Raw genomic sequence first — 26,040 nt, 5'->3', positions numbered from 1 at the left:
CTTAGTATCAGGCAATGCATAGTGAAAGAGAGATTTTAATGGGAGAAGATTGTCACCAAGAGGTAACTACTCTACTACCCTGCTTCATCACCTGGGGATAGAGTTGGACTGTGTGTGCTGAAGAGGCCCTGGTGCGTTCCTGAGTGCCACTGGCACTGGTGATGTCAGAGAGTGGACAGGTGGAAATCATTCCTGAGACTGTTCCAGGAGGGAAAACAAGGCAGCACTTCCTTGCCTGTGCAGGAAGCAGCTCTCCTGCTGCTGAGAGGGAGCCTTTACAGTTTACCTGATTTGTGTGTGCACAAATGATGCTAAATGATGTTTAGATGCCCTAAATTGAGTCCTGTTTGCAGCAGTGGGGGTTTTGCATCTCTTGTGATTTCCAGATCACACATGGCCGTGTATGGGTTAATAATTTAAGTAAACTACCCACCAGCTCAGCCTGAGATTTAATGTAAACTGCAAAATTGCCAGTGGCAAAAGTTCAATAGATCAACTTTCCTCCTTGGTGACATCTTTACAGCCTATCTCTTGAACGCTCTTCTTTAACTGTGTGTAGGTGGCTGTGTAATTGGAAGTTTCTGTTGATGAAATGGAGGCATCTAGTTTAGTGCCTCTTTCTTTAAACCAACAATGCCAGCACAGCTGATAGGAATGAAAAAAGAAGCCATGAAAGGTAGCAAACAGGCTTTAAATACTCCAGGGAAGCCGATCTGGAGAAAAAGAAGCCCGGCTACAATCACTGCAGTAGCTGTTAGCCTCAAGAGCAACTTGACTATTCCTGGACTTTTCTGGTTCCTCACACGGAAAAGTTTTGCCTAATAGCCACCTTCCACACCCATCACCACAAAGGAAGAGAACGGAAAACACCACTTTGAACTTCAGAACAGTTATGTTGCATAAGAATTACTGACTGGCATTTTTATTTATTATGAAATGTTCAAGATACTTTAAAACAATCCCTAGTCACTAAGATAATCACAACTGGCTTTGCAAAGTGCTGCATCTCTTGGCACCCCGGGTTAATTTTCCTTGTGAGATGTCTTGTCCTGTGGTGCAGGATAGGGCTTCTCTAAGGCTGACAAGAGCAGGATTGCTTGAGAGGCTTTGCTGGGGGCTGTGGCTGTGGCTGCGCCACCATTCTTGCAGTTGGAGTTATAAGCAGAGAAATAGTTCATCCTGTAGAGCTCTGCTCGGCTCTTGCAGCAACCAAGCTTGCTCATCAGCAGAAAGAAATCCCTCCGAAACGCTTTGGTGAAAATCACATAGAGAAAGGGGTTTGCGCAGGAGTTGACGGGGTAAAATAAAACCAGCAGGATCTTGGAGTTGGTCACTGTGATGAGAGGAACTTTGAAGGCAGCGGATATGGCAAAAAAAGAGATGGGGGCCATGCAGGTGAAATCTGTGAAGATCAGAATTGCCATTCTCTTGGCGACCTTGGTGTCTTTATTGGCAGCTACCAGCTCCGGGTTCTGCACGGCGATGTAAATCTTGATGTAGCAAGCACAAATGACAATGAAGGCGACAACATTCAGCACCAAGATCAGCAGGATGTAGGCTTGGGACAGGCCCGTTTCGATATCCATGGGCAAACAGATGCTGACCTTCATGTAGCTGCTGACCCCGAAGAGAGGCAGCACGGCTATCCCGATGGAGAACAGCCAGCCCCCGAGCATGATGGGCACGGCGTGCCGCAGCCGCAGCTTGCGGTCCAGCTGCATGGCGTAGGTGATGGTGTGCCAGCGCTCCACGGTGATCACCGTCAGCGTGTACACCGACAGCTCGCTGGCAAACACCGTGAAGAACCCGGCGGTGCTGCAGCCGCTGCCCGTCTGCCAGTCGATGGCGTGGTTGTAGTACTGCCCGCTGGTCTGGGCGTCCACGGAGGCGATGAGCAGGAGGTACAGCCCCATGCAGAAGTCGGCGAAGGAGAGGTTGCACATGAGGAAGCGAGGGACGGTGAGCTTGTAGTGGCTGGTCAGGAGAACGAGGAGCACGGTGAAATTGCCGGCGATGGCGAGGATGTTTATAAACCAGATCAGCACTCTGAGGAAGCTGTATCCCAGGATGTCTTCGCAGGGATTAAAGGCATCTGGTTCTGGAGTGCACGTGAGGACTTTAGGCTGACAGAAGTCGTACTCAAAGTCAAAGCCGGCCATTTCGCTGTCATCGAAAATGGTTGAGTAGCTGTAGGGAGAACTTTCATCATCTGTCACAAAGGGGTGCGTGTTCCTCTCCACTGACCACAGCAATGTGTTGTTGGAGTCCTCTCTGTAACTGTGAAAAACCACCCCCCCCAAACAGAAGTGAATTATTTGTTACATGTTACTCGCATTCTTTTGCAAAAGGCAACAGATAACAGTTGTTTTAAAACAGTGACTTCCTCCATGTGTTTCCACAGAGTGTTTACAAATAACGAAGCCTTGTAAGAATGCTTTGTGTTTGTGAAGCAGCCTTGGAGAGCAGCAGGGGTCACAGTCCTATCCACAGAAATGCTCTCTTATACAACTTGCTTATTTGTAAGTACTTCACTTTTATTGCTTTGTGAAGGAGCCATCGTTCTCATGCTGCTGGTTGGCTGCAGTCCAAGCTACAGTAACACTTGGGCTGATGGATTACGGGTTTGATGCACAGAGGTTTCACAGGCAGTTGTAGAAGCCATACCAAAATAACCTATGGATTTTAACCGTGCACCTTTGCTCTCCTTACGAAAGGCACTTAGAAAATGAATTCCTGAGACTATGTATGGCCTGGGAGGTGCTGAGGAATTTGCTGTTCGCAGTGTTATAGGGCAAGGAGTGCATGGTTAACTAAATCACATTGACAGCTAGGAATTTATTAAATTTAGGCTGCACCCAGTGCCTAATAAAAAACGTTGTAGGTTTTTAAGATAGACTTCTAAAATCTCTAGGTCATCAAGAGTGTGATAAGCCTACCAAAGAAGAAATGTTTTAAAAGCAAACACTGTCTTTCCCTGCCATAACAGGTGCCTATTTCCCAACTTCCCAATCATCCTGACTGGGAGCGTTTGGTGGGAAAACAATCTGCAGTGTGAGTCCTGGAAAATATCTCTATTGAGGACAACTCTTGAGAAAACTGGTAGCTTTAGGATAATTTAAATACATGCTTAAGCTCTCACATCTACTGAAGCATGTCCATTAAATGATATTTCTGGAGTAGGGTCTTTACTGGCAAATGAAACTGAGCTGCTTTTCAGCTATTCCTGTGGGGCAAATAAAGTCCCAGACTTATTATCCTAACTCTTCTCTCTGTATATGGAAAACTGCCCAATGTATTGCATTTACTAGCCTGGCTCAAACTGGAAGAGCAGGGAATGCATTTGACTCTATTTACTTATAAAAATAATTGTGATTTTCTAAGAGGCTGTGTGGATGTGCTGCTATGTGAAAGTTGGATTTTTGTAGGTTTTTTTTAAACGAATAAGAACTTGGGACTTTCAGATGATTTCTGCTGTGGTTCTGTAGCCATTAGGCCCATGAACCATAACCTTCCTTTCACTTGCTTATTTTAATGCCTGCTCAGAGAATTGCTGGGATTGGGATTTGCCAAAGCAAAAAGCTTCAGGAGCCAATAGGCTGGGCAGACTATTTAATTCACAGCTGGAGTTCAACAGATGCTAATCCAAAACAGACAGATAAAACCAAATGGTTAAGTGTAGGAGGCCTCACCAACCAGCAAACAAAATAATGTCCAAGGAGGTAATTATTCCAATGAATCAATCACATCTCAGCTCTATTTAGCCATTGGAATTTTGTGACCATAACCTTGTTTCTTCTAGACTTTAGAATGCTTTGACGCCACGTCAGGGCTACTAAGAAGTCCCAAGATCTCCCATTTAGCAGCAGAGGGATGAAGAATAGCAAATCTTTAAACTTCTCTCTTAAAAGCTGAGTTAGAGCCTGTGTCATCCAGGGCAGCCAACCCAACAGTTTTGATATTAGCCTTTCTCATTGTCACACTGAACACTGTCAAGCAAAACTGTGATGATATGAAAAGACATGTTTAGACGGAGTAAACCACTGACACGGGGTCATCACACCTCCAGCTCAGGGACTCCATACTACCATGGAAAACTATTGGTATGCAGAGTTCTAATTACTCTTTCTATAGGAGGAAAAAAAAAGTTAGTAATAGCAGCTCTTGTTTGAATCACACCAACAAATGCATTTGTTTCGGGGAATGGAAAGTCTCCATGTAGGCCACCAACTTCTGTAAATATTCAATCTTTGTTTTGAAATCCTTTCAGAATTCAGGAGACAAACTGGAATGCATAAAGCTTGTGAAATCACAAGGGTTTTTTATTCCCCTTTCCTTTTGAACATCCAAATCTTGGTTTAATGATAGTAAAATTACCACTGTGCAACTTGTAGGGGTGACTGAACTGGCAGGCAAAGACCTGCCTATTAGAACAGCAGAAAGAGGACGAGGTCCGTATTTGCTACTTCCATAATCTCTGTGCAGAGAGGTACTTACAGCATTTCGTTAGTAGGTTTCCTCATGGTGCTTTCACACTCCTTGGAGAAGTTGTCAAAAATGGAAAGCAACAAATTCTGTCTGCAAGAAGGATGAGAAGAAAGTTAAGTTTCAGGCTGCATTTTGGCCAAAGCCTTGTCTTCTCTGCAAGTGATCTCCACAGATGTGTAAGGTAAGCCAGCGCTGGCCTCAAGGCAGCACAAACGTTCCTGCAGACACCTGGAAGTGGGAAGGAGAAGACTTCAAATGCTGTGAAAATAGGCAGTGTAAGGTGTGTAAGGATGGTCTTTCAGCTTGGTTGTTGTGTAGGTTGTATTTTTTTTTTTATAGTGAAATAACTTGAATTAAATGGTGCATTTTGAAATATTGAAGTGGCACACATTCTCCACCAGGATGAATGGAAGCAGTTTGGCTGGCTTTTGGAGAAGTGCCTATTAACAGCTGCTGGAAACTGGCCTGATACAGAACCACAGAATGGGTCAGATTGAAAGGGACCATGGTGGGGCATCTGGTCCAACCTCCCTGCATCATCCTGGAGCACATTCCAGACAGTTCTGGAATATCCCCAGTGAGGGAGACTCCACACCCTCTCTGTGCAACCTGTTCTAGGTTACCCTGCTTGGTTACCTGCACAGAAGGAAATTCTTCCTCATATTCAGTTGGAACTTCCTGTGCATCAGTTCCTGCCTGTTGCTTCTTGTCCTATTGCCCAGCACCACTGAGCAGAGCCTGGTCCAGCCTCTGACACCCTCCCTTCAGATGCTGACATCCATGAGGTTCCCTCTCAGGGCTGAACAGCCCCAGCTCCCTCAGCCTTTCCTCAGAAGGGAGATGCTCCAGTCCCTTGATCATCTTCATAGCCCTCCACTGGACCTGCTCCAGGAGCTCTGTGTCTCTCTTGTACTCAGGAGCCCAGAACTGGACACTCCAGATGCACCTCACCAGGGCTGAGCAGAGGTCCAGGACCACCTCCCTTGACTGCAATGCAGTTCCTAACACATCCCAGGACACCACTGGCCTGCTTGGCCACAAGGAAACACTGCTGGCTCAGGGACAGGTCCCTGGGTCCTCTGCAGAGCCATTTTCCACCAGCTCATCCCCATGCCCATACTGGTGCATGGCTTGAATCTTCCCCAGGTGTCCCTGTTTTAAAAACTGTCTGGGATCTGGAGGTGGACTTTGCATGCTTGAAGTAAAGCAGTTTGAATGGTACAGGTTTGAAAGATGATTCATTTGGCAAAATCTCTGTATCTGAGGCTTTGAAAGGAGCAGCCAGGTACTCTACCAGTATGAATGGAAATGGCTTTATCTCACCTCATTGCTGATGGCCTTGGTAGAGGAGCAATCATTTCCTAATTTGCATGGGATTTTCTCCCCAGCAATTCATTAGGAAAACAGTCACTTAATATAAGAAAGTGATTTACTAAGGCGCTGTTTTTATAAACCATGCTTATGATGCGAAGTCAAGCACCCAAAAAATAATACAGGGTTAGAAATATGGTTATCTTTACCAGAATATATACCTTATTTTCTCTGCTAGAGTTGCTTCTGCATTTAATACACTCAGAGATGTGATCTGTGACTGAATCAGTTCATTAGCAATGGAAATGATTGACAGTAGAATCTTTGTTCTGTTCTTGCTGAATCAAGAACCCCTTAGTAAAATGAGGTAGGCAGAAAAAGCATAGATTAACCCTGAATTTTACTGTAAAGAATTGGAATCTATTCCTGCCTTTTCAGGGCATCCCTGAAGCGAAGGCATGGGAGTGACAGCAATCAAGCCCCTCACAACTGCCTGCTCAGTGCATCATTTCTGTGGCCTTCATTTGAGATGGATGAGAAATAAGGCACCTTCATGGCTCAAACTAGACTCATTTGGGATTTCTTTGGCTGCCTTAAGCCAACTGGGGTTTGGTTTCTTTGAAACATAAATGCTGAAAAATGAGCTCCAGTTGTCTTGGATTAGCTGTCCCAAGTTTGTGGATGCAAAGCTCTCCCTGTTTCCAGTTGTGGGGAGAACAATACTGTCTATTGCTTGAAATGGTTGGAACTAAACCGTGTAACCTCTCTCTGTAGGCTTGTGGCAGGCCCTAATTTTGGTGGGTAATTGAAAGCTTGCCCTTTCTACTATGTCATCATATCATCTGTATTAATTAAGCTAAATGCTACAGGGGTTTAATTTTTTTTTTTTTTTTAATTAGGGCAATGAGCTATTGATAAAGGTCTGTCTTCTGTGTACCAGTAGGCTTTTAATTGAGGTTACAAGAAAAATATAAGCTTTAAGCAAACTTAGAATAATGTTTCTGCTGGCAGATCCAGGGCACAGGATGGGATCCATTTCTGCTCTAAAATAAATGGACATAATTTTCCTGGTCTTAGCAGAGATTTGCTGTTTCCTGCAAGGCCTTGCAATACACCACAGCTTCCCTGTAACTGGAATAAAAATAATCAAACCTTGTGAGCTGAATAAAGCAGAATTGCCATTTTGGAGCTTCTGAAGCACCGCAGTACAATAATGAGCAATTTGGACTTACTTTTCTGTCCTTAGATTTCGAAAAGCACAGCAGTGGCTGGGATATGTTAGGACAGCTTCCAGAAGACTGCTGAATTTATCCAGTGGTGGCAGCCTCTTTAACGAGTAAGATGACGTTGCATTTAAGACCTGAATGGCCTCAAGCCCGTAACTAGGCAGGGACTCCAGCGCTGTTGAAGAAATATCCCTGCAAAACAAAGAGAGCATTCATTTTTCTATTTATCCCTATAAAAATGCCACTGAAGCATGACAGTAGGTAGCAGCAACTGGTTTTTCACAAAGGTTGAGATCTACGAAGCCCCTTCGGCACCTGATGCCCAGCTCAGAGACATGGTCTGTGAAATTACAGAGCAGCGGGGTAAGAGCATCCCTGTGGCTCAGCAGTTCCAGCCAGGCCAGGAGCTCCCTTGGTCCTGGGGAAACTGAAACCCACCATGCCAGGGGCTCTGTCCTGGCCTTTCCATTTGAAATCCATGCTTGGGGTGAGGGATGCCTCTTTAAGCCAGAGACAGGGAGAGAAGAAGGTGGGCAACAGTGACTCTCCAGCCAGCTAACAGGTAGGACACCCTCCTTGGTCTGAAGCCTCTGAAGGGCTGTTCTAGGCGCTTTAATTAAATGGCTATTAATTAAAACCTCAAAATAATCTGTCATTCTTGCCAACACAAACTGAAGAAGTTTGGCCAACTTCAGAGGGGCTGTTTGTGTGAAGACAGTCCATCAGTGATTAAGGATTTTCAGAGTCAGGACATTAAACAAAGGAAAATAGGCCCACAGTTCTGAAAGTGATATCAGTAATGCCATGTTCCATAAAGCACCAATAAAAGGCACAAAAAAGGCACATGCAGCACAGAGTGCTATTTACAGAACCACACTGTGTTTTATTGCATGGAGTTAGAGCCAGGGCACCCCTCTAGTAAGTCCTTGATTAATAAATCATGAGGATGATAATAATGAGCTTTATTCAGCATGAGCTTACAGCAGGCAATCAACTAGCTCACTATTATAAACAAATTCTAAACCAATATATATTGCCAAAACATATCCATTCTACCAAAGGACAATGTTTACAATATCAGGAACAAGATCAGGAGAATCTTACACAAATAAAGCAAAAGCCAAAATGTCTAAGAGGTGGAGATCAATGCCAACACTGGAACTGATATGTGTTTGCCAGGGTGCAAACTCCTTCCATTTTGGCATCTTTCTAATTTCATGGCATGTTGTTGACACGTTTCCACTTTGTACACAGAGGGTAAGAGATCAAATCTCCTTCCAGCCTCGAAGCCTGTGTTTGCTGTGGTGACACAGCTCTGGTGGCACAGTGTTGTTCCCACAGGACACTCAGGTAATGGAGCTGTGGATACTTACAGGACATCTGGCCCTGTGGCCCCTCTCAGGGCATCGTTGTGTATCCGCCTGAGGTTCTTGTTGTCCTTCAGGATTCTGTGGAACCAAAAATGAACTCTCTTTACATGTCTATTTTAAAAATAGCTTTTTTAGTTTCTTCTTCACACCTGTTTCAATTCTTTCTCCCACCACAGCAGTGGTTGTTGCACTGCCTGGCTGGGGAGTACATGTATTTCCCATGTGACTTTTACTTCCTCCAATGCAATCAGATCATTATCATCTACACTTAAATCTGATAAATTCCAGATTCTTCTGACTTAAACCAGGAGAAACCAGGCTGATTCTTTCACTAGAGTAGCAAATATACATTTTGCCGAAACCAAAAGACTAGTCCACCAGCGTGTGAGAGGGATCAAAAACTATTGATATTTCCAGATATAAACTGTAGATTCCTTAGTCTGGGCTACTGATTCAAGTTTTACACTAAATTATGAAATCTTATTAAGAATGATGAGATTTTGTCACAAAAGCTATACTATTTTTAGGGATGTTGTTTCAGGAAAAGCAGTGAGAGCTGTAGGATTAACAACTGAGTCACAATGACACTGAAAGATGCAGTTTTCTTATGGGTATTGGGAAACAGAAGACACAGCTAGTTAAATGAAAGAACCTCTGATTGTATTTAAATTGTTATTTATTGTTTAAATTACTGAGGAGGGATAGCATACTCACAATTGATTCAGCTTTGTCCCGTTGAAGGCATGGCTGTGGATATCTTCAAATCCATTTTTATACAACTTGCTGGAGATTAAACATAGGGGAAGAAGATATGGAAAAGATGAGGTTATGTTATGTACTACAAGTTTCAAACCTCAGTGCTGCATTCATTTTAATGATTAGAGGCTCTGCTTATAAAGAATGAAGGTAACTATAGCTCTTAAATTAAGGAAGATGCAGTTTAAATTCTGTAAGCTCCTTGCTGTTTAGCTCTTGAAGCTCTTGAAGAGAACTTCTCTGAGGTACAGATCCCCCCCTGCTGGGGGGCTCACCTGTGCCTACCTGGGGCTGAGATCCAGAAAGAAGACATTAGTCCAGGTAAGCTCCTGGCACACACACAACAACCCAGAGGCAGAAGACCTGGATTTTGGGGTGTCAGTGGGTGCAGATGGAAGACTGCAAGCACTAGAGATATGTCAGGTGGAAAACAACTGTAAAGCCTGGAGGGAGCTGCTGGATTGCAGATCCTGTGTGGATGAGCAAATCTTTCAAAAGACAGCTTTGCAGAGAGGCAGGGGTGAGTTGTGCATCATCCAGCAGTCAGTGAGTTATCAGCTTCTCCAAAGTGCTGCTGCCAGGCTTAATTTGTGCTGTGGAATCCCTGCTGTCCCCTGCCCTGCACAGGGACACTGGATGCTACCCTATCTCCTGATTCCCTACCCTGGAGCCAGACACCTAAAGCCTGGCCTCTGCTACACCTCAGGTCTAGCTCTTTTCCTTCATTAGGAGATGTAACCTATGAGTCTATTAATATCCATTTGTGATATTAAGTTCATGTATCCAATAGAAATTAAATATAATCACCTGTATATATTATTCTTTCTTTAATATTAAGCCCTATTAGCAAATTTGGAACTGTTTATGAATTAAACAACATTTCTGTTGCTTTTCCACTTGCTTTTGGGATAGCACAAAACAGCCCTATGAAACCTGGTCCCAAGTGCTCAAGTGTGGGGAGCACCTGGCTCCATTTGATAGCTGGTGTCTACCTCAGCACAATGCTGAAACCAGTGATAGCCTTAAAGACCATGACAATATGTAGGATCAATTTCCCAATCCATAAGAAACATTAACTGCTGGAAAGGCTAAATTAGCTATTTGCAGTGCAAAGTATGACTGCAGGGTGACTTTACACCTCCATAGATTACTTGTGTTTCACCAGACCATCCTGTAGCAAGAGGAATTACTCCACCTAATTACAACTAACCACATGGGGTGGAGTTAACATGTAGCTCTACAATTAGGAAGCTGCTGATAAGATAATTCTTTTCTTTTTGTGGTGAGCTCCCAATCACAAAAGGATGGGAGAAAAATGACTGCTGACTGTTTCCTGGCTTAGACTCCCTCCCATTTAATACACTTTAGGGTTACAGTCAAGACTTTAAGCACCTTTCTCCATCTCTTTTATGTTCATTTTCTTGCACCATTAGCAGAATCATAATTTTGCTGAAGTTATTTTGAGAACTTGTTGGGAGGATAGAGGCTCATAAGATGAAATGATGCACTAATCCAAGCAATTTCTCCTCTTTAGCATCACGTAGGAGTAGCATTCAGTCACATTTATGCCCAGTTCCTCTCTCGTTTCCAGAAGGTATTGGTCAATACATAAAATCTGGGTTAAAGTTACTACCATGCTGGCACATCAGCCTGATGAAGAGTCCATCAGCTGCAGTTCTTGCTCATGTGCAGGGCTCCTTTGCAGGTGCAAATACCCATGGAGTTTTGGGCAGGATGTCCTGTTGGACACATCCTGTTGGATGTGTACTGGAGCCTGGCCCCCAAAGGCTGCCTTCACTGGGCTTCCCTGGGGCTTGTGGCCACCACACCAAGTGGGTGTGCCTGCTGCTGCTCTCTGTGGCTCAGAGGGTCCCACCTTGGGAAACCCAAATTTTGGCCACATCTTGCCGAGAGGCTCAGCTTGTGATTTCTCCTCTTCCAGCACTACTTTGTGGAAGTTGTTCTGCAGACAAGTGAGCTGTGAAATCCATACAGAGTTCTTGCTGTGCTGGCAGAGGGCATCTCACCTTGGCTCTCTGCTGCTTCCTGCATTCCTCAGGTGGGGCATCTCCTAGCATCAAACCACCCACCTCACAGGGGGCTGAAGCAATGAACCCACTGTTGGCTAAAAGGAAAGTCTTGGGTGTGGAGACTTATGGGGATCTTACAGGAAAGTAAGCTGAGGCAAAAGAAATCAGTGTAAGAAGTGGCATCGGTAATTTGTACCAATTTCTTCTGTGTCTCCAGCCCTCCTCTTCAGAGGGACCCTGTGCAGCTGAAGCTCAGCTCCCTCAGAATGCTTGGTCCCTGAAAGCACTGCTTCAAGAAACTGCATCCCTGAGGTAAGAACAGAGACTTTGGCCTCCAGTGCAGTTTTTTGTAGTTTATGTCCTGCTGATGGCATTTTTAAAAACATCGGATGGAAGATTTAGATCCCTGGTCCTGTTTTCCTTCCTAAGTGAAGTTATCTTTTGGATAAAACTCTGCTCTTCATCTTGAAGAACATCCCTATGTTTCTTAGGCATTTAAAATTCAACACACAATATGTATGTATATTTTATAGGGCTTAATGTCAAGATTTTCATGAAGTCAACACACTTTCCTCAAGCAGAAGTGTTATCCCTGCAGAAGGAACTGGAGCTAGGATTATTTTACTCACAGTGTCAGTGATTCATTGTTCATCCCTTGGAAAGCATTTTGTGGTATAATTGTCATACGCAAGTTATCACAGAGCTCCCTATGGAAGGAAAGAAAAAAGGCATTTTTGTCAGTGACTCTGGAACAAGATAGAAAACACTCACAGCTGGGTTAGGATGGGTCTCTACTTACAAAATAAAATGAGCTTCCAGTGAGAAGATTTGTGTCAAGTCTGGAAATTGTCTTATTCCAGTGTTACAAATGCTCCTAGAGAAAAGCATAATTTCTATTTATAGAAGAAAATATTACCAGAGTGGATGCAACAAGAAGCCAACTTGGTAGGTGTAGGTTTAACAGTGTTTTAAAAAGTGACTGACAAATATATATTTTTAAGTAGGCTCCAAAGGAGTTTCTAAGTCCTGTAAAAAGCAAGTTTTTTAGAATTCTCAAGCAGTGTCCTGAAGGAGCAGCATATGTTCTCACTACATTAGGCATGAGGGAGAGATTTTAGTTACATCTTTTGTTTAGTACCCTGTTAGTCTGAAAGCTTTATTCTAGAAATAAGCACTTACTAGAACTACTTTGCAGACTTCTGTTTTGTCCATCACTGCCCTGCCCTTGTACACTGAAAGACCTCACTATTGGCTAATTACAGATTAAAGCTAATGTAAACAACGTATGTACTTCTAGGATACTGTAATGCATGAAAAACCTTTTTCCTTACACTCCTTAATTTGAATTGTCTACTCCTTTGGAGAAAAGAATAAATAAAGCAGACAAATAAAGGAATAGAACTCTTTCTTACAAGTATTTTAGCCTTGGAAGATTCCTGAACGCTCCGTCCTCAATGTGCAACAGATTTTTTGTGTTCAGGATTAATCTGCAATGAGGGGAAAAATATTTTAGTATTACAATCACTATAGATTTGGGAGGGCCCTGAGTTTTGCTTGTGATTTACTTTCTCAGAAAACAGCCTGCAAATATGCTGCTGGATGCATTTTGAGGCACTGCTGGTAATAAAAATGGCCTGCAAGTTTTAGGCAGCCAACAAAAGATAACACTGCCTGAAATCTCATGGTTCTCTGAGCTGGTCCTGTTTGGATATCCTGGTCACAGGTGGGAGTTAGCACTTTGGGCTTGGACATGGGGCCAAGCCTGGACCTGAATGTGTGTGTGTGTGTGTGTGTGTGTGTGTGTGTGTGCCTGGTCCTTGCTCCACAATCATCAGATCCTTTCAAATCATCTGTCATTTCAATTACATTACAAATGTTCTTCCTAGCTGGGAAAGGCAGTTCCTCAGATAGGTTAACCTCTTAGGAACACCATGGACTTCCTTAGAGCAGTGGTTGGTAGGAGGGGATCAGCAGCAACTGGGAGAGAAGTGTGAGAGAAGTCCTGTTTGCTAGTGGTCACTCAAAAAGTGGGCAGATCTCTTCATCAAGGAGCACTCTCTGCAGCTGAACTGTCTGGTAAAGCTCTGTTTGCCCTAAAGGCCAGTAACTGTAGCCCAGCTCCCTCCCTGTGCATGACTTACAAAATACAAAGGTCTTAGCATGTGAAATGGCAGGAAAGCTGAATTTCAAGGATGCCATTGAACTCTACCCTGATCATCCATTGAATGTGGACTTGAGTGCAGCTTGGGACATCAAGCCCTTGCAGTGTGAGTCCTGTACAGCACTCAAGATTCAAGGAGGTTTTCTTTCCACCTTCCTGGAATTCCATTGATTAGCTCATTAATGGTCTTTCCTAGGTTTTGGGTTTTGGAAGACAGGCATAAGACAAGCTATCCATAAACTGCAGGTGAATGCATGGGTTCTTTAATTCCTTCCCTAAACACACCACTGATTCTAGTGGAAGTTGGACTCAATTAGAGGTTGACTAATCTGTATCCCTTACTTATGTGAGTAACTGGCTTCAGTGATGTTCACATATTAAAAAAAAAAAAAAAAAAAAAAAAAAAAGGATGAATTTGTCCTCACTCAGTTGCATAATTTTCAACCACTCAGTGGTCAAACTGTGCAAAAAGAGCAGTAGTGAGGTATTGAATCAGATTTAGAGTTTCCAGTTTCACTAAATATTTCAGAACATTCTGCTAGTCATTGCTTTTAACTCTCTCAGATGCCTGTGCTGTGCAGGTCAAGTTTAAAATCAGTGCGTGTTCTGTTTGAGTAATATTTTAGTGCTCCACAGAAGAGCTATGCATACTAAACAGCTTTATTTAAATAACATAGGGCTTTAAAAACGGCATGTTCAAAAAGAAAGATTTTTCTCATCTGTTGTCATCTCAAATTATTTTCCTGCTTAGAAAACCTGGCAGTGCCAGAGCTCCACTCCTGCCACTGAGCTCAGTGAAAGCAGTGGGACTCCGTGCAGGGATGTCTCGGCATGAGCTAGATCTTCAAGGCCAGGCCTTACAGAGTGCTCACTATTTTATACACTGCTTTGGAGAGAAATGTTTCTCATCAAAGATCTCAGTCAAAGTAACAGATTTGGTCCAGGAATACTTCTCTGCAGACGGTTTACTCCTCGATGATCCAAAACCACCACAGGAATGCCTTTTTTTAACAGGTGCTCACATTTCAGACAAGGTGGGAAGGCTGTCAAAGGCACTCGCTTCTATTCTCTCCAGGGAGTCGCTCTGAGAGATTTCACTACAATGAAAACAGCAGACACAAAGCAACACATTACCAGAAAAGACCCCAGCAATTGGCTTTCCACTTTGTATTTCCTCCTTTTATGCACACTTGTGCAACCCCTCCTATCAGTCTTGTCTGTGCCTCACCTCAGACATCCTGGCCAGTGGGGTTTCAGAGGGGATCAGCCTTTTTCTGTCTTGGCAAAAGGGAAAGCCAACCTTTAGGCATAAGTACTGCTGTAACAGCCAATCTCCATTTCCTCAGTGAATTGCAGGTAAGCAAGTTCTGAGGGCCAGAACTAATGTAGACAGAGTGAGCCCAAGCCTCGTGAGCCTTTTCTTCCCTCCCATCGTTGGTTCTGCTTAGTGAATTTATTTGTGGGGTGAGGACATGGAAAATGTTCATGGTGCTTCATATCATATCATCAAGTCAGAACTATGGTCATCTAAACCACAGATACAGAAATACACAGATAGGGATTCAGCATACTTTATGAACAATTTTTGGACCTAAATGTCATTTTCATTACACATATGCAAACTGCAAGGAAGTGGCTCTTTTCATCATGACACAGACCAACACGACTGTATTTGGTGCCACTCTTGGATTGTGATATACAGATGCTCCTATTCCACATGTGTACTCAAGATTAATTAATACTGACATAGAAAAACAAAATCCACTTTTCAGATGCTTGTTAAATGCTTGTTAGATTAAGATCTAGGAGGCTATGCAAAACTGAGTCCTGAAAGTAAATAGTGTACATATATGCATATATAAGGGAAAGATCTTCAAAATTTCTCATCAGAATTGACTAGAAGGGTACACAAAATAAACCTAAGATTATACACTCTCAAGAAAAAATATTTTCCAAACAACTGGAATGTATCTACACCATCAGGGTCAGTATTGTCACAGTCCTGAGTGTTAGCTTAATTCAATTACAATTATAAGAATACAACTCTATTGCCGATAAAAACTCTCTTAGACCAGTATGAATTCTGTACTTCATTTGTAGTGGCAAAGGGGGATGCACACTAAATAACACAGTTAATGTGTATGTGTGTCTTAAAGAATTATAAATTATTTTTTTCATCATCTTAATTCAATGAGAATGTTATTTTTGGTATTCCACTGGTTACTTTTAAATGAAAGATGGATGTAAAGTAAGTGGCATGCTGGGCAACTTATCCTCAGAGATTCACAGGCTGAGAGGGATCAGTGACTGCTCACAGAACTTTGAAACATGATTCTTCCATGGGATCCTCCCATGTGAGCCAGTTTTTCCATTTACATATGGATGACTTATGAATGACTTATGGCATGAGAATAATTTTTCGTCTTTCAGAGAGTGATGAGTTGCCAAATAGCTGACTCAGAGATTTATAATATAAAATAATAATTATAATTTTTTTTCAAAGTAGCACTAAATATCAATAAAATTATAAAGTGTTTTACAAAATAACTTCAGAAAAATACATTGATTATCACAGTTAATTTGGAGAGAGTCATTAGAAGCACACAAAAAGATCAATTACATTCTTGTTATGGAAGGGAAAATATCCAAGAAAAATCCATTCTTTGTGGAGAATATGACATGTGTACAGTTTGAGAAAGTGTAGCCTCAAGTCATGCAGGTAGGAGAAATTTTGTAGATTTAAGTTGGTCTCCAGTGTGGAAATGAGTAAATTCTCATTAAACATTCAGATGCAAGTGAATGCCAGAATACAACACCACTGGATTCTGCTTTAGTACTGTAGTGCAGTTGGATATGTGCAGCAGAGAGGTACAAAAAGTGCACCTTGAAAAGAAAGTAACATGTTCTGTGCTGCTGCTTAAGTTCTGAGGGAGGTCATTCCCCTGTTCTTCACTGCATTGCTGTGTCATCAGCTTTGTCCTTTAGAGGCCACTCAATGCAGACAAAATAAAAAATAATAAATAATGGAGACTCAAACATGCCATTTCAGCTGGAATAACAGCAGAAATGAGGGCAAGAAGGATGAGAAGAGCCTTGTGGTCTGAATCCTTGATGGAAAATAGGTACAATGCTGAGGGTCAAGAAGCAGCGCAGACCTGGAGTGCAAAATTACAGCATTTGCAAATGGAAAGATCAAAGGAAGGGCTCAGTCCTACTGATCCCCTGCCAAGCTTATCTCTCACTGCAGAGTGATGAAGAAATGTCTTATTTGGGTCTTCTATAAATGTATAACAGAGAGTGCCATGGCTGTTACTGCACAGGTAATGTCTGATGATAGAAATCCATCTCCTCTGCTAATCAAATGCTCCTCTCATCAGTTAGTAAGCTGTATCCAGTTCTCTCTGACATGATTAACATTTCATTATTTGATCTTTAAACAGCTGTTAAAAATCACACATTTTCAAAAGATCTTTTGTATACTGTTTACATGAAAAGGAATGCTATGTTTATCCTTCCCCTGTGTTTTTTTAATATCAGTAAAGTGTATTAGCCACACATTTTGACATTATTATAAAAGGATGATTTTTGTAAGAAATTAAGGAAAATCCTATAGAAAATATTGACAACTTACATGATGAAGGCATCTTGAAGTCCTTCAAATGCATGGGATGGGATTACTTTTACAGGGAGATGAGTAAATGATCTGAAAAAAAAGAAAAGAGGGAGGAAAAGGCTGTAAGGCATGGGGTTTCCTTGTTTATAATTGTACCATTATGGTAGGGAGAAAACCAATAAAATATAATACCACCCTATTTTTCCTGCAGTTCTCTGTACTCTGGGGCCTGATCCATTTGTCATTGATCTTAGTTAAATGGAGTTCAAAAGATATTGGGTCAGTTCCTCAACAGCATAAATTTGAGAGTAATCACCATCAAATCAATAATAATCATAACCTGTTAAGTAAATTTATAGCCTGATGAAAGCAGGCTGCTATGTTCACAGTTAAAGGAAGCTACAGGCTATTTAAAGTTAGATCCTCAGAAGAAGTGGCTTTCATATACAGCTTTCTGTATTAAAACAGTATCTTTGTGTTCAGTGCACTATGTTCTCCTCCCAGCAATATCCCTGTCATGTTGCAGTGTGGCATCATGAATGTGGCTGTGCACAAAGTGTAGAAGAACTTCAAATCAGGCTGGTGTAATGAAGTACTTTTTTTTAATAAATTGCATCAGTGTGGTTAGTTGATTCAAAGCAAGTGTGGATTTTAATTTTTAATTTTTTAATTTCTCTGATTGAGAAATTAACAATCAGTGGGAGACAGAGCCATATTTTACCGTTCTCCACATTGGAACCACAGTATTTTTACCAGCCAATTTATCTACCCATGACCACGCTCTCCCTGATAACGGCCATAGGAAAATATTTAACATATTTCAAAATGTTATCTCTGTGAAAACAGATAATTGTTCCATTTTGCTTTAGAATGACAAATATCTAGTCAGAGACATTTGTTTCCCATCCTTAAACTCACCCTCTCAAGGCTTTTTTGACTGAAATGTTTCTGCACTATTCACATAACCTGTTTTTCTAAATTGTTATCATAATCCTTTACATGAAGAAATATGTTTACTATCAATATTTATGTTAAATGTTCATCAAGTTTTATATATATATGTGTGTGTGTGTGTGTGTGTGTGTGTATATTTTTATATATTTAAAAAGATGTTATACCTGCACATTATAAAGGCAGGCTGTCATATATACTGTGTCTAGGGGTTACAAATCTGGATGTACCAAGGAGCCTGGGAGTCATTTTCTAGCAATATTCCAAAAAGTCTGGATGATTTGTGGCAAATAATCTAGTTCCCTTGGACCTTGTCTCCCTGTCAGTAAACTGGGAATAACAATGCTTCCCTACTTAACAAGGGTGATATAAGGATGTATGTTTGTCTTGCCATTGTGATTGGGTCATACCTGTCTCTAGATTGATGCTGGCATGTTTTGCTGTGTGTGAGGTTTGGTTAAATCAGAAATGAAACTAAGTCATGCAGCTTGAAGATTTTTTCCCTGAAGGGTAGCGACAGGTAGAAGTAATCTGATGTAGGTTTTAACACTCTGAACCAAAAGGAAAAGAACTTCAGGAAGAAACAAAAAGTACAAGCTGAGAAATTCCTTCTCTGTAACCCTATAACTGCACCACCAGCTCAGTCTGCTTGGAAAACAAAGCATACATTTTGTGAAACTGCTTGCAAAAACAAAGGAAATAGAAATGTGACTGAAGGTGCAAAAAATAAAACCAAATCTGGGTTTTCAATTACATCAGGCCATGAGCCTACTACCTCCCTGTGACATGCTGGTGGGTGAGCATGCTGGTTGTAATGGCCATGGCTTGACAGGTGATGATCTTCAAGGTCCTTTTCAACCCAAACCATTCTATGAGTCTATGAATATTTACTGAGCAATCCCAGCTCTCTCAGCCTGTCTCTTTAGGAGAGGTGCTTCAGCCCAGTGAGCATTTTTGTGGCCTCCTCTGGACTCACTCCAGAGAGGCCACATCCTTCTTATGCTGGAAGCCCTGTAGCTTGGATGCAGCTCTCCAGGTGAGTTCTCACAAGAGCAGAGTAGAAGGGCAGAATCTCCTCCCTCTCCCTGCTGCCTATGCTGCTTTGGATATACTTTATATATTTTGAATACCATTGGCTTTCTGGGCTACCATCAAACACTGATGGCTCATGTCCAACCTCTCACTCACCAGCACCCCCAAGTCCCTCTCAGGGCTGCCCTCAATCCATTCTTGGCCCAGCCTGTATCTGTGCTTGGGATTGCCCTGGCCCACATGCAGGACCTTGCACTTGGCCTTGCTGAACTCCATGAGGTTTGCACAGTCTCAAGGCCTCGAGCCTCTCCCACCTCTCAAGGTCCCTCAGCTCCAGCATGCTGATCCCACCACACAGCTTGGTGCCATCGCCAAACCTGCTGAGAATGAGCTCTGTCCCACCAGCCACGCTGCTGACAAGGATGGAAATCAGAGTTGGTCCCACCCAGTATGACCCCTGAGGAATGTCACTTGTCACTGCTCTCCACTCAGGCATCGAGCTAAGTGCCACCACCCAGCCAACTCCTTATCCACCAAGCTGGCCCACCCATCAAACCCACCTCTCTACAATTTTAACACAAGGATGTCGTGCAGGCAGTATCAAATGCTTTGCACAAGTCCAGTTAGATGATGTCAGTGGCTTTTTATCATCCACCGCTGCTGTAACCCCGTCCTAGAAGGACACCCATTTTTTCAGGCGTAAGATTTGCCCTTCACGAAGCCACATTGGGTGCCACCAATCACCTCCTTAGTTTCCAGGTGCCTTTGCATGGTTTCCAGGAGGATCTGCTCCAGGATCTTGCCAGGCATTAAGGTGAGACTGAGTGGCATGTATTTCTTTGGGTATTCCTTATTTCACTCCATAAAAATGGGGGTTATGTTTCCCCTTTTCTTAATTCTATCAGGGTGTTAGCTTTCCTAACCTGATCCCATCTACTTAATTTTTCTGTGTTCCTCCCAGGCTACCTGTACCTGCTTCCACCCTCTAGTCCTTCTTTTTGTGTTTGAGTTTGTCCAGGAGTTCCTCGTTCATCCATGCAGGCCTCCTGGTGGTTTTCCTGACTTCCTCTTGGTTGAGATGTATCACTCCAGAACCTGGAGCTGATCTTTGAATATCAGCCAGCTTTCTTGGTCCGCTTTTCCCTCCAGGGCTTTACCCCCTGTGACTCTGCTAAGCAGGTGCCTGAAAAGACCACAGGCTGCTGAAGTCAGGGATAACGAGTTTGCTGTGTGCCCTTCTCGCTGTCCTGAGGTCCTCCAACTCCATCATTTATGGTCCTGGCAGCAAAGGATGCTCTTGGGCTTCACATTCCTCACCAGCCCCTCCTTGTTGGTGAGAAAAAGGCTCCCACTGCACCTCTCCTCTTGGCTCCTTTATCACTTGGAGACAGAATTTATCATCAAAGGATTCCAGGAACCTCTTGGATTGCTTATGTCCTGCTGCAGTTGAAGAGCTCCTGAGGACCAGGAATTGTGAATGTGAGGCTGTTCCTCTCTGTCTGTAGATGTCTCATCTGCTCAGTCTTCCTGGTGGGGTGCAGGAAATCTGTTCAGATTTCTTTCTGACAGCACTCAGCACTCAGATATGGCCATTCAGCTGAGGAAGCTTTTGGCAAAAAATGTTTTGACAAAGCTACAAAGCTTTTATTCATCTAGCTTGCCCACACTGACTTCTGTAGCTCATAAAAGGATGGATGCACCCATCTTTAATACAAGTTGCCTGCACTGTTTTGAAGACTATTAAAGGATGAATGTTTGCACTTTTAAGAAAACCTGTGAAGTTTCTGTCATATCTAATGCATTGTAACTTGTATGGTTGTACTCATTGCTGTCATTCAGCACTAACAATGCTGCAGCTCCACAGAATTGCAGGACTTCTCATCCTTGGAAAAAAACAGAAAGAAGTGGAGAGCCAGACAGACTTCCTGGCATTCAGCAGCCCTTGGCATTTCTATGTTATCAAGATTGGTTTTCAGGTTACATAATTCTAGGCAGTAAGGTTTGAAATGGCCAAGCTAAATGCATTTAAGGCTATCCAGGAAGATTGGGAAAGACAGGAACTGCCACCACATAGACTTGAGCCCCAAGAAAAGCTTTTGAGAGCTCTGGATGCCCCAAGATCTCAGGACCACTTGCAGTCCTGCTGAGGAGGAGTCAAAGCCCAAGCCCACTCACACCACTGGAGGAAATTGCTGTATTACAGAACTGACCTTTTGCAAAAAGTGTTTAGTTGAACTGATCAAAAATAATAATAGCATAAAGGGCAGAGGTACAATAGCAATAGGTATGAATGAGTATGAGTTATGGTAGCTGGATTGGCTGCTATATTTTAATATGTCTATTTTATAGGATTACTTATATTTTTAATGCCCAGAAAGTGAATGCCTAAGGTAGACTCTTGCTGGCAAGCATTTCAATCTGTAGCATCCTTAAACTTGGGAGGATTTGGAATATTGATTGAAACTACGGCTGAAAACCCACTATTTTCCTAGGATTTTTATCAGCTTCTGGGGGGGGCAGTGTAAAGGGTTGGCATTGATTTTTAAAGCCCTGCATATTGGGCATTACCTACCTGAAATGTTAACTGAGATATCACACAGGCAGCCAAACAGCATTTGTCACTAGCTGATGATGGGTGATATAATCTCCTTTTATGGGAGACACTTTCTCCCTGAAACTGAATTCTTTTGACAAATATGCCCCAAGAAGACATGGTAGCACTGTCTGCTTCTTCAGGCTTTTGCCACAAAGTTTTGTATTTGATATTTTGTAATTTGTTGCCTCATCACATGTCAACTGCACCCAACTGCAGAAGCTCTGCACACAGGGGCACACATTCAGGTACAGCAAAGGAAACTTAACGTGAAGTTTTTGAAGGTGCAAAAAGTCTTAAGGTATCCAATGCCCATTGCTTCACAGCTGGAGTTGGGTGCCTATCCAACCAGACTTTGCTTAAAAACCCAAAAGTACATATGAGGTTTCAAAAGAAGGAAAATCGTGTTTTGTTTCAAAATATAATGGTGTATTAAAGATTATTTTTCTGCTGAGACTAAGAGGACATATAGCTGATGTAGCCAAAGGGCATTCAAAGGTGTCTGAATAGTGGAGGTTCTATATTGTTTGTGTAATGTCCAAACTAAGAACGGGAATTTGAGAAAAATGCAGTCAATTCAGGACTGTATAAATCCCATCATTCTGCAACCTGACAGAAGCCTAATAATTTTGAAAAAAGTTTTAAAGCAATAATGTGACATGGCAAGGATAACTCTGGTATAAAAAAGGGCTGAAATTTCCCTATGGGATATATACTATGGCTATAACAAAGTATCAAAAGTACATTTGGAAGCACAAATCATTACAGCGTCAGATTTTGCTCAGATATAGCTGGAGTTACATACTGGAGCTTATTTTCTTGACTGACCATACAATTAAGAAGGACTTTTCTGAGGTCTGGTTTCTGTGTTACAATGACACTGATGGAAGGATATGGGCATCCCAGGAATGGTGCTGGAACAATCTAAACCAGCATTTCCCCCCCACCAAATTATTAATGCACTCACAAACATCACACTGCCATTCCCCTGGTGCACATGGGTACAGATCTGGCTATGAGGGGACAAAATCAACATTCTCTTGCTTTCTCTCATACACAGAGCTGTGCAGGGCAAAAAGAGAGCTAGGAGGACAGGGAGAGTATGGAAAGAGAGGCAGCTGGCACTAACAGAGCTCCAAAAACTGTATGAATAAGAAAGAGGGGAAAGAGTAAGAGAGAGGGGAAGACAACAGCTAAATGGATAAGAAACTGGTATGAAAACCAAAGGCAGAGATGAAAGAAAAATAAAAGAGGTTGAATAACAACTGAACAAATGAGTGTATGCCCGTAAGGTCAGCGACTACATTCATATGTACAGCTTTGTAATTGTATGATGAATGCAAACTTTCTATTAAAAAAATACAAAGAAGTGGAAATTTTAATCAAATAGGTTCAGGTTCAATATAAATCAGGTTGGAAGCAGAAGGAGCTGAGTGTGTCTGTGAAAGACAGGTTTTTTTGGTTTTTTTTTACCTCTAAGTGTAAATATTTTCTCTGTAGGAGTATTGAGCTAAATCTTGGTTGAACTCTTTTCTGACTGTAAAGTTGGTTTCTACAGCCAGACTAATAGCGGGACTTTGTGTACAATCATCAGGATTAAATGTTCTATTGAAGGTGGAAAGGAAATGTTTTTCTCTTCTTTTTGTCCATTACCTAGCCCTGTTGCTCTCAGTGAGGCAGAACTGGCAGCAGCCATAAACCCATTATCTGTCCTAACATGATCACTGAGATTGAGATGTGGTTTCTTCCTGGGGTGACAGATGGAAAAAAGAGAAATAAAAGATGAAGCCAAAACAGAGAAAGAATAAAATCACGTACATTTAGGGCTCTTGATAACCTCTCTGGGCTGTGATGTGCATTGTTCTAATAACCATGCTTAGTCCACTGCCTGCTCTGTGTGGGCTGTGAATACTGGGGAAGAAATGTGATGGGAGAGTCTCCTGCTCCCATGGGCTCTGCTTTCTCTGACAGTAAGGTAACACAGGGAAATAGAGAGGGAACAAATCCAAGGCACAGATTTTTCTAAAATCTCTTCCTTTGGAAGAATGGTTTACATGGCTCTAGATTATTACAAATTAGGTTTTCTTGCTCCTATTCGTTCTTGAGCGAGGGAGAAAGGGGAGATCAGGGTTAGTATCATCCCTAGAGAATTTCAAGAGCAAGCTAAATTTACAAACAAGACAGATGAAAATGGAAAACACAGGCTTGTTACCAAAAGGGTCATAATGTGAAAACCCCAGCTCAACTCGTGCAGAGATAACCAAGGGATCCTGGAAATGGCAACCATCCTATCGGCTGCTCCTCTAATCCCATATTTTGACACCATGGTTGTTTAGATCAGGGCTGTAACTGAGCCCATAAACAACACAACACTTGAATACCTACATGTTTCAAATATTTGGTCTGGTCTCCTAGATCATGAGCTTGGACTATGGTGTGTGAGTGGGGAAAGGGAATGCCCAAGATGTCTTGTTATTTTAATTTAATCATAATTCTCAGAAAAGCATTAAGCAGAAGGTTATGATGGACCTCTCACCCCGCAGAGATCTAAACAGCTGTCAAACTCACAGCAGCTTTTTTACTAAAATAGGGGAAAAAGAAACTAGTCAATAACTTGTCAATGTGCTGAACCTCAAGAAGATGCAATGAACACAGTGGAAACGATTTTGACACTTTAGGATAGAGCAAAAATTAATCTTACAGACTTTGGGAGAAGAGGTTACAGGAAGTCCAACAGAGAAACAAAAAACCAAACCCTAGAACTGACAGAAGGCTCAAGGTGACTTCTCAAGATTTTAATCAGGTTTCTTTAAACCTAAGCATGGCAGCACAAGGCGTTAGGAAAGGCGGGTTACGCATCCTGCCACAGCGAGAGAGCACAGACAGCCCCGACACCTGCACCCCGCTCCTCTGTCACTGAGGCTACTGGAGCGTGAGACCGTTCGCCCCTTGACAAAAAGCCCCGAAAGGAAGCGCGTCTCCTTCCCAAGGGGAAAGCTCTGCCTCCGGGTTTGTCTGAACTTGGAAAGTTTGAAAACTTCATCCCCACGTCCCGCACCTCCGCGCGGCCAGGGATGCTCCAAGCTGTCAGGGCAGCCCCGTCCCCCCTGGGCGCTCCCATCCCAGCCCCCGCGGTACTTACGCGCGGGCGGGCGCGGGCAGCGCTCCGTGCGGCGGCGGCGGGCAGCGCAGCGCTCCGTGCGTGCAGGCACAGCGCAGCGGGCAGCGCCCGCCCGCCCGGCCCGCCCGGCCCGCCAGCAGCAGCAGCGGCAGCGGCAGCAGCAGCAGCGAGGGCACCATGGCCGGCCCCGCTCGCCTCCCGCCGCCTCTCGCTCGCCTCTGGCCGCCCGCAGCCCGCGGGACGCGGCCCCGCGCCCCCGCCTCCTCCGCCCGCCCCGGGGCGGGATCGCCGCCCGCCGCCGCGGGGATGCCGCGCTCCGGGCCCCGGCGAGCGCCCTTCCTCGGCTGCTCGGACTGGGAAAGTCGGCTGCAAAGCCTACAGGTGGCTGGCAGAAGGTTTCCGTGGATTTTCAGAAGTTCTGGTCCCCTCCGTCCTGCCTAGGAGGGACCGCGAGCGATGCTGCCCGTTCCTAGCGCAAAGGTCCCCAGTACCCCCCCTTCCTAGTGGGAAAGCTGTGAGGAGGTGTGGGCCTTGCGAACACCCATTTATCAGGCTGTGAACGTCTTTGAGAGTCCGTGCCTGGAGGAAAATATGCCGCATTTCCCTTAACGGGGTAAATACTTACTGTGCGGGTAGAGCAGCCTCGTTAGAAGATGGAAGTGGTTGGGATACAAATGTCCCAAGTGTCAAACGCTCTCGTACAGCTCCACACACGGTCCCTGTATCGCTGATGAAGGATTGTAATTTGCCTGCTGGGTGATCGGAGAGGCATTTCTGAGTGCGTGACTTGTTACTTTGTGATCGATTATACCTTTTGTGTGGAAGCAGCAATCATGTTCTCAGCACTACTTCTCTTCACAAAGGTCCATCCATTTTGTAAAGGACTGTTTTCCACGTAACTATCATTATTGCTGTTGTTGTTGTTATTGTTTATTGCTACAACTGTAGCTTCGAGAAGCTAGAAAGAAGCTAGTTAGAATCTAGTTAGAAATCAGGACTTTATTCTTATTTATGGCGAGTGATGGACCAAGCCACCAAAAAGATAATTGTTCCCCAGAGCAGGCTTTGTAAAATATGGTATGGGTACATCATCCTATCCCTCTCTTCAAGATTATCCAATAAAAGACAGAGTCAAGGAGGGAATGACCCAGCACCACAGGGGATTTGCCTGACAACAATTTTTCCAACTTTAAAATAATGTAATCAAATAATAAGGCCTATACATTTCAGGAATAAAATGTGAGAGAGGAAGGAGGCGTGAGACGTGTGTGGTTCAGGGCATCCCTGTGCTCTCAGCAGGGACTGAGTCGTGGGGAATAGTTAGCAAATGCTAAGAACTCGCCTGGACCGGCCTCAACAGCGTGACCTGTGTCCATCTGGACCAGGAGCCA

At 43.3% G+C, this 26,040-nt stretch overlaps 1 protein-coding gene across 2 annotated transcripts; it reads right to left on the bottom strand.

Moving 5' to 3' along the window:
* Window positions 1-873: 873 nt before the first annotated feature.
* Window positions 874-24,871, bottom strand: LOC111926318 (lutropin-choriogonadotropic hormone receptor). Of its 2 annotated transcripts, XM_086878993.1 has the most exons (11): window positions 24,671-24,871; window positions 16,971-17,042; window positions 14,362-14,436; window positions 12,591-12,665; window positions 11,978-12,052; window positions 11,808-11,885; window positions 9,107-9,175; window positions 8,396-8,470; window positions 7,029-7,214; window positions 4,495-4,575; window positions 874-2,277 (listed from the first exon to the last, which is right to left on the bottom strand). In XM_086878993.1, the coding sequence occupies exons 1-11, from the start codon at window positions 24,826-24,828 to the stop codon at window positions 1,023-1,025; spliced, it is 2,199 nt and encodes a 732-aa protein (XP_086735119.1). In that variant the 5' UTR covers window positions 24,829-24,871; the 3' UTR covers window positions 874-1,022. The 2 variants fall into 2 exon arrangements, with proteins under 2 accessions (XP_086735119.1, XP_086735120.1); XM_086878994.1 differs by lacking the exon at window positions 12,591-12,665 and having other exon boundaries at window positions 24,671-24,863.
* Window positions 24,872-26,040: the final 1,169 nt, after the last annotated feature.

The sequence above is a fragment of the Cyanistes caeruleus genome, chromosome 2 (assembly GCF_971803275.1).
Source record: "Cyanistes caeruleus chromosome 2, bCyaCae1.hap1.1, whole genome shotgun sequence".
In the NCBI taxonomy this organism is placed as follows: domain Eukaryota; kingdom Metazoa; phylum Chordata; class Aves; order Passeriformes; family Paridae; genus Cyanistes; species Cyanistes caeruleus.
This window is presented reverse-complemented; position numbering and strand designations above follow the sequence as displayed.

Excerpts from the sequence above, each read along its gene's own strand:
- LOC111926318 (XM_086878993.1), bottom strand. The coding sequence starts at position 24,828 with ATGGTGCCCTCGCTGCTGCTGCTGCCGCTGCCGCTGCTGCTGCTGGCG. Across the intron at positions 14,437-16,970 it reads CTTCAAGATGCCTTCATCAT|TGAAATCTCTCAGAGCGACT; the intron begins GTAAGTTGTCAA and ends TTTTCATTGTAG. Across the intron at positions 4,576-7,028 it reads CGAAATCTAAGGACAGAAAA|ACAGAATTTGTTGCTTTCCA; the intron begins GTAAGTCCAAAT and ends TCCTTCTTGCAG.